At 42.0% G+C, this 15,252-nt stretch overlaps 1 protein-coding gene across 3 annotated transcripts in view; it reads left to right on the forward strand.

Annotated features, from left to right (window-relative positions):
- Positions 1–10,705: 10,705 nt before the first annotated feature.
- The window catches only part of EFEMP1 (EGF containing fibulin extracellular matrix protein 1), a 49,451-nt gene continuing 44,904 nt past the window's right edge, over positions 10,706–15,252 (forward strand). The window contains exons 1-5 of one of the 3 annotated variants that reach the window (XM_074864500.1): positions 10,706–10,857; positions 11,214–11,302; positions 11,446–11,533; positions 14,529–14,577; positions 14,756–15,016. In XM_074864500.1, the coding sequence (XP_074720601.1) occupies positions 11,453–11,533; positions 14,529–14,577; positions 14,756–15,016 (391 nt within the window). In that variant the 5' untranslated portion in view covers positions 10,706–10,857; positions 11,214–11,302; positions 11,446–11,452. The remainder of the gene's footprint in view (positions 10,858–11,213; positions 11,303–11,445; positions 11,534–14,528; positions 14,578–14,755; positions 15,017–15,252) is intronic. The other 2 variants (XM_074864501.1, XM_074864502.1) reach the window with 2 other exon arrangements.

A 15,252-nucleotide genomic window follows, 5' to 3' on the forward strand; every position in this document is an offset into this window, starting at 1 on the left:
AAGGGGAAATTTTTCTGGGACTACCATATTAAATTACTATGAGAACACCCCGCTAATAATAATAATAATATGTTGTACAAGCTCCTTTTCCTATTAGAAGCCCTACAAGTCAAGCCCTACAACTGAATACTTGTACTGGCTATCTTCCAACCATGAATGGAAAAACACACTGACATGAAAGTTTATTTTAAAAGACACCAGAGGGGTCACTTCCAGATTAGGCCGGACTGAATTTTCCTCACATTTTGTGTAATCTTTCAGGAGATTTGTTGTGGCATTCCACAGTTCTCCAGGCAAAAAAGCAAAACATACTGTATAGAGCTTGCAGATGCAAGAGTTGAACCCTTCTTTTCAGAAAATACCAACCTACAATAACAAATCTTTTTGCTATTCACAAGAGAATCATTGAGTATTGCAAAACTTGATAATTACTGATTCATGACAGATTTAGGAAAAACATCAGCTTAAGTAATCAGGTCAGGGCACTGCTGTTGACCACAGTGTTGGCAAAAGAAACAGTTTCTTTCTTCATATCTTTCATCAAAGTTTAACATTTCACAGTATTTAGCTTTTAGCACTTCATTGGTCCAGGCCAGTAAACAACTGATAGCTTGAGAACTAGAAGTTAAATTGTGAGCAAACATCTCTATTTAGTATTATCTCATAATTCACTTACACCGTTCGCATACTTTTAAATTCAAGTTAGTAAAATTATTGAGGATCCCTAATAGTTGTAAAATAATTTATTACTGCTGTTAATGAATTCACAACAATGATTAATCCCTCACACAGCCTGTCCCAAAAGGTATGCTGTGTCACATACTGCCAACTGGGAATAAAGATTTCATTCAGATCTCAAGGTGGACAAAAACCAAACCTACTTTTTTGTGAAGGAAATGTATGTGATCTTCATTTCCTCCTGGAAAACGAAGGAGGAAAAGTCAAGAGCTTTTCTCTAATAAAGATTACTATAAATAAATCCATTCACCTTTCTTCCATGCCTCCATGATATTCTTTGCCTGACACTGGGAAATCATTCTGAAAAGGCAGCAGCGCCGTGAAAGGTCTTCTGACTCCAAATGAGATATTGTAATAGCTCCTATTTACCTTCCTAAAATGCACACTTAAAACACAAACAAACAAAAAACCCCAAAACCTAAAACTGAGAAACTGTTAATCCACCTCAAGTAAATATTTGTTCTGCTGTAGAGAAGATACTATCCTTACCACCTCACCTAACGCTGCTAAATGTGACTTACACAACAAAGTGTGTTCTAGCAATTTAAACCCAGCCCACAGGGGCCAACTTTTAAACATCACGATTTACCACACTCCAGGCCTACAGCACAGATACATTTCCTGCGTTACAGAAGGCTTCTACTAAATAACGACAGCCATGTTGGAGATGAAAATGGAAGTTAATTGGATGAAGTGTGTCAAGAATCTGGAGCAATTCCATCCAAAATAATGCCTTGTGCAACACCCGGAAGCTGTGATTTTCTACACAGAAGTATTTTTTTATACACGTTTGCTCTAAAATGAATGTTATGTGACTGTTAACTTTGAATCATTATTAGCTCTAAAGGAATGCTGTAAAACCACTCAACCCTCTACCTTCAGAGAAACAAAATTATACATCCTCTTATAAAATTTCCTGCTAATTAAAGAAGAAAGGAAAATATTTGGTGGAAGGGAGGAAGCTATAGGAAGAAGAGCTGGTAAGACTGTTTTACAGTCTTCTCCTTAGAACCATCATTAGAAAGGTTTCACCCATTTACATGATTTTTTTTTTTTTAAGAAAACTCTCATTTTCATACAGTTCTACTCATAGAATTCAGGTGCTGTCATCACAAAACCACCAGTAAAACAGACAGAATTAAATGTCATCTTTGCACTTTCTAAGTGAACAGACTGTATTAAGCACAAAGAACTCCCTTCTTGGTAATAAGACGTGTCCCTGTAGATGAGATCAGGACACAGTGGCAGAGCAGCCTCGAGTACTGTGACAATGACTGTCAGAGCTCAAGAGTACATTGCCTCTTACTCTGAAACCCCCCCCCCAAGTTTTCACTGATCTTGTGATATACATGCAAGTTAATACACACACTCACACTCACACACACCAGTTACATTCTATTTCCACACAGGGTGAGAGCTGATTCTGAATTAATGCTAAATTCAGTAATTATTACAGTTTCCTGAAAACAGTTTTAAGCAACGACTCCATTGAATGACATCATGGTCCAACAGTCACGTTTTTTTCTCTTTTTGCTTTTGGCTAATCTTTTGAATCGGCATGACAAAGGGGACTGAAGAAAAGCACGGGAAAAATAAGAAAAGGTCCTTCTTAATAACTGCAGTGCCACAGTCTTGAGGCCAAAGTCACCTCCACTGTTTTTGTGTCCTCCCCTTTAAAGCAGCAAGGAATTTACCAGCTAACAGCACCTACAAGACCCATCCCCAAAAGCCATGACGTACGGTTACTCACAAAAATGTAACAGGCTCCTAACCCACCGCAGTCGGGCCACATGAGTTTCAATGCATCTCCAGTGCAAGGCAGAGAAAGAATCTGACCCCTGGTCCTAAAGTAACAAGTGCCAGAAAAGCTATTTTACAATCACACAGCCAAACAATTGACTTCAACGGGCTTAATTCATTCATCTTCAAGATTACATGTTTCTCAGCGTCCAAAACTTACTTAGAGATACCAGTCAGGAGCTCCAGTAACATTCCGAGATTTGTATATTAAATGACTTCCTGAAAGATTTATAAATTCCAGGTACTTAATAACTGAGACAGATAATTAATAACTCAGCCACAATTTGCTGACAAAATGTTGAACCAAGAGCTCCCCTTTGATTTGAGAAAAGCACAGGCAAGCTCAATCCATTATGCTTTTCCTGCTCTAGTGTTTTCTTGCAGAGTTGAATTTATATGGTAAAAGTCTGATCTCTCTTAGAGATACGTATTTGAAAAATGAATGATGAACGTGATCATAAATGACCAAGGCCTATCCAAAATTCTGACACGTTCTAATTACTGCTGCTAGAATTGAAACCTTCTGCAACCGCAGTTCACTGTTTAAAGTGCTGTCAAACACTACAGTGAGAAAGGCACATTTTTTCAAGAGTAAGGGAGCTGGAAAGCAAAAACCTTTTCTACATAAAATGGGCTAAAAGGTAATAAATAAGCAGTCTGGAAGTACGTACTAGTAAGACACCGAGTAGAATCCATTCCCCTCCTCTGCACTGGTACAAGTGATATTTTCCCCATGCACCCTTCTTTTTGTTACTATTTTCTAAGTGCACAGAAAGACACAAGGACAGACTGGTGCTCCAACTCTAACTTGGTCTGCACAAAATGTCCAGCGCTTTTCTTAAAGCATGTACCCATCCTTTACCTTATGTACCCTGACTTCGTGTTCAGCAAACCACTTTACCCAACATCAAGAAGCCTTCTGCAGGAACTGGATGCGTGGCGTACCAAACACTCCCTGGCTAACACGGGAAATGGCAGAAATGTCATTTCTGAGAGGAGCTAACCCACATGTGGGAACCGCTTTGAGCCTGCGCCGTACAGTCACCTGACAGCCCCAGGAGCTACCAGGCTGCCTCGGAGGCAGGCGGCAATACCTCAGGCGTTGTTCTGCAGCCTCCAAAGAGGGACACTTTAATATCTTAATCTCCAGAACTGTATTTACGACCTGCAGCTGTGGTGCCAAAGAGGCCCACAGCCCCGAACACACTGAGGCTATTGTTGGCAAAACAGAGCTTCGAGGTTTCTTGAGTGACATAAGCAAGTTAACTGAACTACACTGCGCTGCTCTGGATGGGGGTGGAGAGGGATATTTGTTTTTCTTTGTATTGATCAGTTTATTTTGGGCCTTGATCATTTTTGGCATTAGCAGTCTTCTAAATTTTAACAGCCCTTAAAGCACGGTAAGGCGTGAATGAGCAGGATTAATTTGTCAGGGCTTCGGACTTCCAGGGAACAAAAACATGACCTGATTAATAAAAAAAGAATCCCCGTGTTACACATAAATTAAAATAAACCTATATTGTAAGTTACGTGTTAGTTTATTACACAGACAAAATGTTTGGTATCCTTCTGCAGCCTCTTAAAAGGGATACCTCAATGACTGAGAGCAGTGGTGTTCCCTCTGTCTCGGTCCAGAACTGAATTTTTCCCTGATGTGGTTAAACTCCTACAGAGCATATTTTGGGAGCGTACAGGGATACGGACTTTTCTGTGCCAGCTTTCAGTCGTATCATCTTCCAGCCTTTTCCAGAATTTTGATGCCTCTCAACCGCATGTATCTGCAAAGAGGGGTGAGAGGATAACCTGTTTAATCTCACAAAAAGGAAAATCTCCACTGTTATTTTTCCTCTCTTTTCTGTGTGACAGCATACAGACTAGCACTAAGTAAGCTTAATATTCTAGGGAATTAAAATGCTCTGACATATATCCTTTAGTATTAACACGCAGATATTCACCAGAAAAGTTGTGTCTCTGGATAATAATTAACAGGTTAACTGGGCAGGTTGTTTGCCAAGTTCACCCACACACAATATAAATAAGCAATGCTGCTGCTTTTCCGGTATTAATAACTTCTTCTCAAAAGGTAAAAAAAGAAAAGAAAACTCAGAGAGTTCAGAAGATGCTTATGAAACCCAATTATTGTATAACATATCTACTGATCCTGATGTTTCTGAATTCTAAAAAGCAGAACAGTCATCAGCAAGAGCTCTGCCCCACAAATCTGTTCTTCTAAGGTCCTCTTCCACTGCAGCATTTCTGAGCTGTCTCATTTCTGTTGTGCTGAAAGATCACAACGCTGTCACTCTCCATTCTAGCTCCATGAGGTTCTGCAGGAAGCAGGTGAAGGTTTTCAACTATGGATGTCTGCCCTGAAGGTGTTTAGCACTGTCTGAAAATCGGGAATACTCTACATACTCTTGACTGAGGGCAAAAAAGGTTGAATTACTCAAAAAAAAAACCCCCAAAAATCTGGAGCTAAATACAATACTGGAATACTGCAAAAATTAACAATAGGGCATATTAACATCTTGAGTAGCCTGCTGAAGTTGACCTGCCAATTAGAAACCCATGCTAGTCATACATACATATTCTATTCCAATCAGCTCACATTTACCTTTCTCAGAAATGAAAAAGTCTACAGGACAAAAAGAGACACCTACAGCTCAGAGGAAAGGCAAATGGATTTCCTACGCAGAGGGAAGAGAAAAAGAGGACATGGACTTTTCACTCATCCCCATTGATTTTTCTCTCTGAAACATGAACACTGCAGTAGATGAAATTCTGCCTGATTCTACTTTCAGTTGAGTCAAGAGCAAGGTGCCCACGGCAGGCCCTGTCACTGCTGCCTGAAGCCAACATCACAGGTAAGAATCCAAATTCCATCAACTTTGAAAGGCATCTGGGTATGTAAGACATTTAACTGCCTTTGGAAATCCTAGATACATATGTGAATCCATTTGCCCCACTTCCCTGTGCAAGCATCACGTATTTTCTTCATTTCACAGACAGAGTGTACCAAGAACTAGATTAAATGATTTGCACAAAGTTTCATGAGAAGCCAAAACTACAGATGAAAACTGTCTCCAACATATTCTGGGTCATACTGGATCTGAATTCTGGCATTTCTATTTTGCCTCTTAGCCAGAGCAAGGAACTGCACTGACATATTTAATCAGAAGAAAACTATATATTCCAGCTAATATTTTGAACATCAGGAAAGTCATCTATTCCTCAGATGGGTTATACTTCTGTGGAAAGGTTCTAGACAGTTCTCATTTTATCCAAACTGGTTGAAACCTAGTACAGCATCAGATTTAAACTGGTTTTCCAGAAAAAGGAAAGAAGGAATGACAACTCCAGTGTTACAAAAGCCACACACTTACACTGATGCATGTTCCCCGGTCGGCTGTTTCTTTTACCTGGCATGAGAAAAAGAAAAAGAGAGGAGAAGGGAAATCCCTGGTGGAGAGAGCAATGGAGAAGAGCTGCTACACAGAATAAAATGATTGAATGAGTTAAAAATAACCATACAGGCAAAAGATAGGAAGACTGTTCAAATTCCAGATACAATTGCTTATCAGAATAAAATGTTCACAGCAATAGTGGTGCAATTTAAGTTAAGGCCCAAATCTGTCATACCTGAAATTCTTACTCCATTAAATAGTCTTTACCTGTATGGTTAAGAACAGACGTTTTGGGATGGTGAGTAAACTTCTGTTCAATTGGGCCTCAAAGTTATGCCCTTGAAAACACTGAGAAAGCACCTGCAAGCCATATTCTCTCGTTTTTTAAAGGGAAGCCTTAAATTAACATCACACATAAGTACTGACAAGAGTGGTTTACAGTCATGAAAAATACTAATTATGTAAGACACAAGAGGTGGTGAACCACACTTGGAAAGTAAAATGGACTCACCCTTCCCACACACAATCACATCCTCATTTCATTCGTTGTTCCCAGCTGTATCAGGAAACCACTCACACTTCGGAAGCCCTTCAATTTTTTTATTATGTACAACTGCAGCACTGAAAAAGACGGGCAGCCTCTGGGCAGATGCCTTTCTCATTCACCCCCTCAGTCTCACTCACATTTTCTTTTACTGTCCGAGGACTCTGGTGAGAATACAATTACCATATTCTTTGGGCATTCAAATTTCTGTCAGAGTTTACAGAAACATACAAAACACAAATTGGAGAAGAAAAGTAAATTGAATGCTTAATAAATTTCATGCTAACCACATGCTTGATCTTTAGTAAAAGTTAAAATCAAAAATGGCAACAACATTATACTTTAATATCCTCAGAGTACTGTTAGGCATTTAGAACTGAAATCACAGGTTAGCCTAAGTTAGCCAAAGGCCTCAGCACAACAAAACTCATGCGAGATCTCTTGTACAGGAGATAATTTTAGCAAAATAAAGGCTGAAATTCTAAGATACTAGATTTTCTAATCCAACTCTTGGGCTTCTTTCCTCATCAAATTGCAAGAATTATGGGGCAGGAGTTTTCTCTAATTATGTGTTTGTATCATCAGTCACCTATGTCCTCTACTGTAATGCAAAGCAGCAAACAATAACAATAAATACATGTTTGATTTTAATGAGAGGCTTAAGAAGAAGGAGAGAATATGTTCTCTGTCCTTTGCTACTGACATTTTGGTCCTTATTAACTTCTTGTAATGTCAACATATCAGAAAGCGATACGGGACATTTTTACCTCTCACTGTTAACTTTCTATAAAAACTGAGACTAATTTGTTAGCACAGTTCTTCTTTCAAATTAAGTTTACAGTAAAGTCACACCTCACGCCACAAACAATATACTCATGATACCTCCCTTGAAGATAAATAAACTTGTAAAATCTTACCTCAAATAAAAGTTCAACATTTGTCATATTTAATCAGCAATAAAGTCAGACATATAATTCTTCACAATTTATCCTTCACCAACACTATGTCATTTCCAAGTTGAAACGTGGAAAAAATTTTGACATTTGCAGGCAGTGTGGCAGAAAGGCAGCCTGCCATGTTATCAAAATAATTTATGTTCTAAAATTCCTGTGAGTCCAACATGAAAATAACATCTCCACCATTCCAACTCTTAGTTTAGACAACTCCAGTGTTACTTGATATGACATGCTTGGGAAAAGAAATCATCTTAAATTGACACTGATAGTCCCCTGAGCTGACAAATACAAGTTGCTTAAATTCACTGTGTGCTTGATTTTCTGTTCTAGTGAGCTATGTTTGAAACAGGAAAAGGGGGTCAGATCTGGGAGTAGAAGAGATTAAACTGCAATTTTGTTTTCCTCATTTTCGGGCAAGCCTCTAATATCAATCTCAGCCTGCTCTAAATTATGTCCAGCTGTCTATTGCCCCCAGGGACAAGTCTAGCAGCCAGAATTAGTTGGAGTGCAGTGACATTTTAACCACACACACAGTCTTCCTTCAGCCTACCTATCCTTGGGTTTTTGAGGACAATGGGGGGTGGCAACAAGTCCTGCCAGGAAGGAAAAATGTGAACGTTTAAGTCGCAAACACATGCGAGTTAAAGAATGCATGAAAACTGTGGGTTTTAGAGAAAGCAAAAGCTGAGATGTGACAAAGGGTTCACTAAAGCAGTAGGAAATAGAGTGCACCATTTTGAGAAGGAGCCAAAAGCAAATAACTAGGGGCCAGCCTTGCAGGGCTGCTTCAATAGGACGCGCTGTCGGCCACTGTTGTAAGGGGTTGGCCTTGGCAATGTCATGTTGTATGGTCAGCAAGAAGGAAGGGGTGGTTTGACCATGACATGACGTCTTCAGACATTTCAGATACGTAACTAACTTGTTCTACTGCTGAGCAGCTCATTCACATGCCTCACACACTCCTCCAAGGGTCTAAATCCCGGTATCCTACATCAGGCAAAGTTCCACCTCCCTCAGTAGGAAATACAAATGCAGGAACTGAGTCTACTACCTCCCTTTAAAGGATGGAGAACTATCTTTAGCAGAATATGGTATTTCAGTAGATGTCTGAAACCAAGTATTGGATCTATGTTCGGCCGGTGTTCATACATCCTCCAAAATGATGTTTCTGCTGTTCTCTGCTTCTCTGTTTCTGGAGCGAAAACAACCAATCCTGTGATATAGGCAGTGTTTCCCTAGGCGGTAGATTAAGACAAAACTTAAAAATTTCTACTTAATCCAGAATCCAACAAGTTAAATTCAGTTCTCTTTGGATGGCAGATATGACAATGCATTCAAAACTCACTAAGTGTTCCTGCCAGTAGATAGAAGTAATTGATATTACCATTTTGCATTCATTCAATTATTAGAAGCGTGTGTACTGCTTTCTGTAAGCACAAACCATAAAATTTGAAAAAATATTAGGGGCCACATCACCAATACGAATCCAGTTTACATTAACAGGAGTCTCTGACTTAGAGCCAATCTAACACTTTGAAGCTGTATCTGTAAAAAAAGACATATAGGCTTTAAGGGAATCATTTTTGGACCAGGAGAGTACGTATCAAAAGACAGCCTGTTAAATAGGCTGGCATATGAAAGTACATGCAAATTGTCCTAAAAATATAGTCAACCTAAATTTTCTCTATTACATCATGTTGTTGCTTCTGTACTTTCATTACTAGTGAGGTGCATGGCCTGTTAAGTCCTACATTTTTAGGAGTCCCACTTACCTGTAAGCACAGAAACTGAAGAGACAGAGGAAAAATCCTGTCTCCTGTCACAACTAGCTAAAAAAAAAAAAAAAAAGGCAACATACTGTTGCAGATAAAAGTATTCTGAAACTACCAGCTTGGCTGTTTCTAAAACAGGTAAGAAAAGCAATTAATGTGTAGCCATCCAAAAAAGGAATTATGTTTTACGTAAGATCAAATGTAATTTAAGAATTTAAGGGATTATAGAGGAAAGCTATTCTCTAGGCCAGCAGTGCCAGAGGCCTGCAACCTAATATGACCTTTTTTCAGGATTTCTTAAGTTCTCCAGGGCCTTCATGGTCAACATTAAGGAGGTAAAAACTTTTTTTAAAAATTAAAAGACCTCATGTTCAACTAGAGGAATAGAATAGAGCTGCACTATGATGGCACAGTGACCCAGAAGCAAAATTGGGGTCCTAAAGGTTCATCTTCCCCCCCTGCAGAACTCTTGAGTTCACTGGCAGGCTGCTCCTCACCATAACCGTGCCACCTACGAGAGCTTCTCAATCTCTGTAACGCCTCCTCATCCTCCCTTCAGTCCAGTAACTTAGTAGGGAAAATAATGGCATTTCATATACAGAAGCATCTCTTAAAAGTAACAATTGCTGAAATTACGCGGTGTCCAAAGGAACAAGCATTTCCCTATAAAGGACCCCTCGTGGGTTTTATTTACTGGGTTCAAAATGGGCAGGAAAACACATCAGTCTTGCTATTTTAAATTCCAAATAGCTCGCCTAGCCTGATAAACGCTATTGCTTGCGAAGTCACAATTCGGTATACATTTTTTAAAATATGTATTTATACATGGACTTTCAAAAACGTGCTCCAAGGAGCAAGCCCAGCATCCAGCACGAGCCGGTTCGCCAGAAACTCAAGTAAGAGGATGGTGAAGCTCATTTGTCACCGGGCAAGACAGCCGCCACCCCTCAGCACCACCACTACTTCATGTCGTAGGGCAGCCATCCCACACGCGGCACTACACACAGCAGGGTGAGGGCAGGCCTGCTATCACCTCCCTGAGGTAAACCAGCCAGGGCCGCGGCGTTTCCCTCCTTCTCACCTCTGCCTCACGGGGCTTCGAGTCAGCTGCCGAGACTCGAGGCGGTATGTGTGTCCCTCTCCCTGCCCGGCGGGAGGGAGCGGCTGTGGCGGCGCTGCCCGCGCAGGGCTGGCGGAAGGTGCCCTCCTGCAGCGCGCGGGGCCCGCGGCTCCCCTCAGGCGGCGGCGCCCCGCCCGGCCCTCACAGCCCCAACATGGCGGCGGGCCCCGCACCTGCCCCGCCTCAGGGCACCCCCGGCGGGCGAGGGCAGGGAGCGGCGGAGGGCCCCGCCCCGCCCCGCCCCGCCGCAGGGCTCCGGCCGCCGCGGGGTCGGTAGGGGGCGTCCGGGGGCTCCGGTAGGAGCCGGGACCGGTTCTGTTTCGCTGAAGGCCCGCCGGGGGGGGGGGGGGGGGGGAGGAGAGCGAGCGGGTGCCGGCACCGCGGCGGAGCCAGCGGACAGACAGAGAGACAGACAGACGCACAGACGGACGGACGGGGCCGAGCCGCCGCGGTAAGGCGCTGCCGGGACCAGCAGCAGCAGCAGCAGCACCACCCACCGCCGCCCGCACCGGCCCCGCCGCAGGTAGGAGCGGGCAGCGGGGGCCGCTCCCCGGGCAGGGTGGCCCCGGGCCGAGCCCAGCAGGTGCCCGGCGGGAGCGGCTCGGCCCGGCCCGACGGTGGCTTCTCCCCGCGGGGACGTGGCTGCCGGGGCTCGTCCCTCCTGGCTCTCCCCACACACCCCCCCCGCTCTCCTTGCGGCCGGGAAGCTTTTACCTAAAAATCGCTTTGCCGCCCCAAAACGTGCGATGGCAGGGCGGTCGCTCCGCCTGCGCCTTGCCCCGCGCCGCGCCGGGGTGCACGGCTTCCCGTCCGGTGTGGCATTAAGTGCGGTATTATAACTCCACTGACTTATTTTTTATTTTTTTCCCCCCTCCTCAGCTGGATAAACGACAAGGGGCTGGAGGCACGGCCAGACCTCACCCTCTTCTTGCAGGAGCAAAGGGGCAGCGCCCCGGCCGCTTCCCCAGGTAGGGGCTGGGCGGGCGCCCTGCGCTCGCAGCCGAGGCAGGACCCGGTCCCGGAGGTGCTGACCGCGGCCTCCAGCCAAGGAGAGCGCTAAAAATATTCCCACTTTATTTGGTGATTTTTTTTTTTCTTTCTTTCTTTCAAGGTTCACGATGTTGACAGCTACGTTCTTGGCTGGTCTCATTCTTATTACAGTACATTCGCAGGAAACTGAGGAAACCATAACATACACGGTAAGGTTTAATAGAGTTTGAGATAATTACTGCTTTGCAGGGATTCTTCCCTAAATGACCCTTAAGAAAAACCAAATTTCTTGCCAATGTATAGCATGCAATACAGAGTTCTTTGAGTTCGAATGTTAACCATAAAATAAGCTGTTCCTGCACTGAAACGGAGTTTTAAAGTTGAAGTTGACAGGATTGAGCAAAATAGGCTACAACTGCCTGTTCTGAAAAGCTTATCTACAGACTGAGCTTGATGAACTGAGCAAAATTATGCGGTTTTAATATTTTAAAATGCATTTTCATAAAGACAGGGTCCTTAGGACCTTCACTTGAAATATATGGAATCTGACAAATAATTAGGTCAAACATTCTTCTGTGTTTTCTTTTGGATATTTCAAGCTGTTCTTAACAGAATGTAAGTACTTCAAAATTCAGTGCTCTAATGAAGCTTCTAAGTCCTGGAGTGATCGTAGGACTGTTAGTTTCTGAGCTGGTTCTGAGCAATGGTTTTTGCATGGCTTGATAAAATTGTACAAGAACAGTGGAAATAGGTTCTGCTTGTAACCAAGTGATAGGGTGAGAGATTTAAAGGCCTTTTTGTGAGGCTTTTTTTTTTTTTTTTTAATCTGCTTGTATTCAGTCTTTGGCTTGCATAATGCATGTCATAGAAGGAGTGGCAATTACATCGGCTTGGGCTGGGGAAAAACCCACATTTTCACATCTGATTACAGTTGTAATCCCTGCAACTTGCTTCATATGGGTGGACCTCTGAATATGTGTACAGACATTAGCGCAATGCCACACAAGCAGAAAATTCTGCACACATGCAAAAAGTTAGAGAACCACAGCCAAAGACTGAGATTGTGTCTTATACAAGTAATCCCACTGAAGTCAGTGGGATGGCTCAAGCAAGTAAATATTGCAGAGTTGGACCTTAATGTAGAAGACAGGGCTCAAAGAAGCCTCAAGTGAGCATCAGGAAGTCAGTCATAAAATACTTTTAACACTGGGCTTTAGAAGCAATAGATTTTTTGAAGGTTGGGAGTACTTCTATTTAGAGGCCTCTGGGATTTTTAAGTCCCTATATATAAGTGGAAACTGAAGGTCTAAGTACCCTTTGAAAATCCAGACTAATATAGGGATTCTATCCCCCCTCCCCTTTTCTGCATTTATTACATGTTCTTTCTAGAAAATTAATTAGCATTTTCTGATAACCCTACATAGCTCTGTTTATACCAATGGAAAATTTCTAGCATGCATATATTACTTGGGTTCCTATACTCCATTTTCAAAGAGGTCTTAGCATTTAGGTGCTTCAGTGACCATGAGACTGTAATCATGTAAAACTGTGTAAAAAAAAAAAAAAACAAAAACAAAAACAAAAAACAAACAAAAAAAAAAAAACCCACCCAAACCTTAGCTTTTGGAAATTTTACTCTTAGGGATGCTACTGTTTCTCATGCGTACATTGGATTCATTTAGGGCCAAATCCTTTTCTACTGTAAAAGTCCCTTCAGCTGCAGTAATAGATGGACTTGGCTCCTTACCGTTAAATAGACAGTACTTCTGTTGTGCATTAACAGGAATTGGGTGATTCAGTAAATGCATGAATTAGCTGTTTTCCTTTGGGTTTGCGTTTTCATAGCTACAGTAACTTTGGTGTTGTCAACTCAGCATGTAGTCATTCCTTTAGAGATCGAGAATTGTAATACAATTTGCTGTCCACTTACCCCTTTGGAAGAAAAAGCCTCCAAAGTTACAACTCGCTGCCCCATTGGCAGATTGCTGGCGTCACCTGCAAATGAAGAAAATACTTTCAATCCCATTGCTGAGTCAGTGTCTGTTAGCAACAAGTTCCTCAAAATAACTTGAGGATAGTGCATGGAACAAGTGGATCTTGGCATCAGCAGGTCAAATTTGTCACTTGTGTGGTTGCCCTGCAGCAGAGGAGTTGCAATGAGATTTAGCTTGCTTGACTGTGACTAATTATATTAGCCGACTCAATTCTTTTTTTCTATAGAGCCATTAAAGTAATATCCTAAGAAGCATAGCATGCATATGCACCTTCATAGTGCAGCTCAGTTGATTCATTGATCTTTTAAATGTGTCTGCTGTAGTTGGCAGCATTGTGACACTTTGCTAACCAGTTTCCATAACTGTCACCTGTGATTAAAATTACTGCCCTCCAGACGATTTAATGTTTTTGAGCAGAGTATTAATGAAGATGCCACCCTAACTGCAGGGCAGAATATTTAAAATTCTTCCTGAACTTGCTAGTCAGCATTGACATGCTGAGTTGCTGAGTATGGTCTTGTTGGAATTTTGCAGTCTTATTTATGTAAGTAGTCCCACTGTTATAAACTCTAACGGTTTATTGTATGTCTCACAATATAAATTGTTCTTCCTAGACTGCAGTTCCTGGAGTCATGTGATTAAAAAGCATGTGAATGAATTTCCAGCTGTCATGGGATCCTTCCCCATTGCTAGAGTGCTAATGGGGGAGAGGATCAAGTGTGGTGGCTTAGAGGCCCATTAGTCCCTCTGGCAAACCAGCCCCAGGAATGAAAGATGTTCACCTGTTGGAAGGCAGCGAACAAGATCAAAATTCAGAAAAATTTGCTTCTTTTTCATAAGATTTTCATACTGGTCAGCTGGGTCAATCCAGAGGTTCGCTTGTTCCAGCATTTGGCCAATGACACATGCTTTAAAAGAGTGTATAGGAGCAAGGCAAGGAGCGAGTGATGCTTTTCTCACTTTGTTCCCCAGCTGCAATAAAATCTACCTACTCACAACAAACAATAACTCAGGAACTTCCTGAGATAGAGGCTCTCTCTGTATGTACTTGTTCCTGCACAGCAATGCTGTACCAGCAGCCATTTTTCTAGCTTACCAAGGTACGCAAACATTGCATTTCCTTTAGCGTCAAACTTAGTTCGTTGAAATGTGCTTGATTATTTTTCAAAAATAATCACAAGTAGCCTAATTATTTTTTTTTTCTCTGTAGCAATGCACAGATGGCTATGAATGGGATCCTGTTAGGCAACGCTGTAAAGGTACAGTAAATAAATTTCAAAGACAGACTTGCCATCGGTATTCTTTAAATATTGTCATTACACACCCCTCTTTTGGACAAGGAGGTGTGCTTGCATGTCTCATTGTGTTAGATGTATTAATGGCTGTTGCAGAAGGTTCGACTGTTAAAAGCATGACTTGTGTTGTTGCTAACCACAGATATTGATGAATGTGAAATAGTCCCAGATGCATGTAAAGGTGGGATGAAATGTGTTAACCACTATGGAGGATACCTCTGTCTACCTAGAACAGCGCAAATTATTGTAAATGAGCGAGAAGAAGCAGCAGCTGAATCCACTAGTGGTCGAAACAATGTCATTCGACGGACTCCAGCTGATCCTCACCGTGCCCCTCCAAACCCAACTCATCAAATCCAGTGTGCAGCTGGGTATGAGCAAAGCGATCACAATGTGTGCCAAGGTAAGCAAGCTGCTGTATGTTTTGCTTTCAGTGTCACTGGAGTGTATGTGATAACAAATCTAATGCCTGGAAAATGACAGCCTGTAACTCTTGCATTTACTAGAATATATTGTCGCACCATTAAACCGGACACATATGCACTTAACATACGTAAATAAAATATGTACATGCTGGTATTGTTCGAGATAACAGAACTTCAGTTTATTGCAGCCTTACAGTCTGTTCCATCTGTTTCA

This window comes from Strix uralensis, chromosome 3 (assembly GCF_047716275.1).
Source record: "Strix uralensis isolate ZFMK-TIS-50842 chromosome 3, bStrUra1, whole genome shotgun sequence".
Lineage (NCBI taxonomy): Eukaryota > Metazoa > Chordata > Aves > Strigiformes > Strigidae > Strix > Strix uralensis.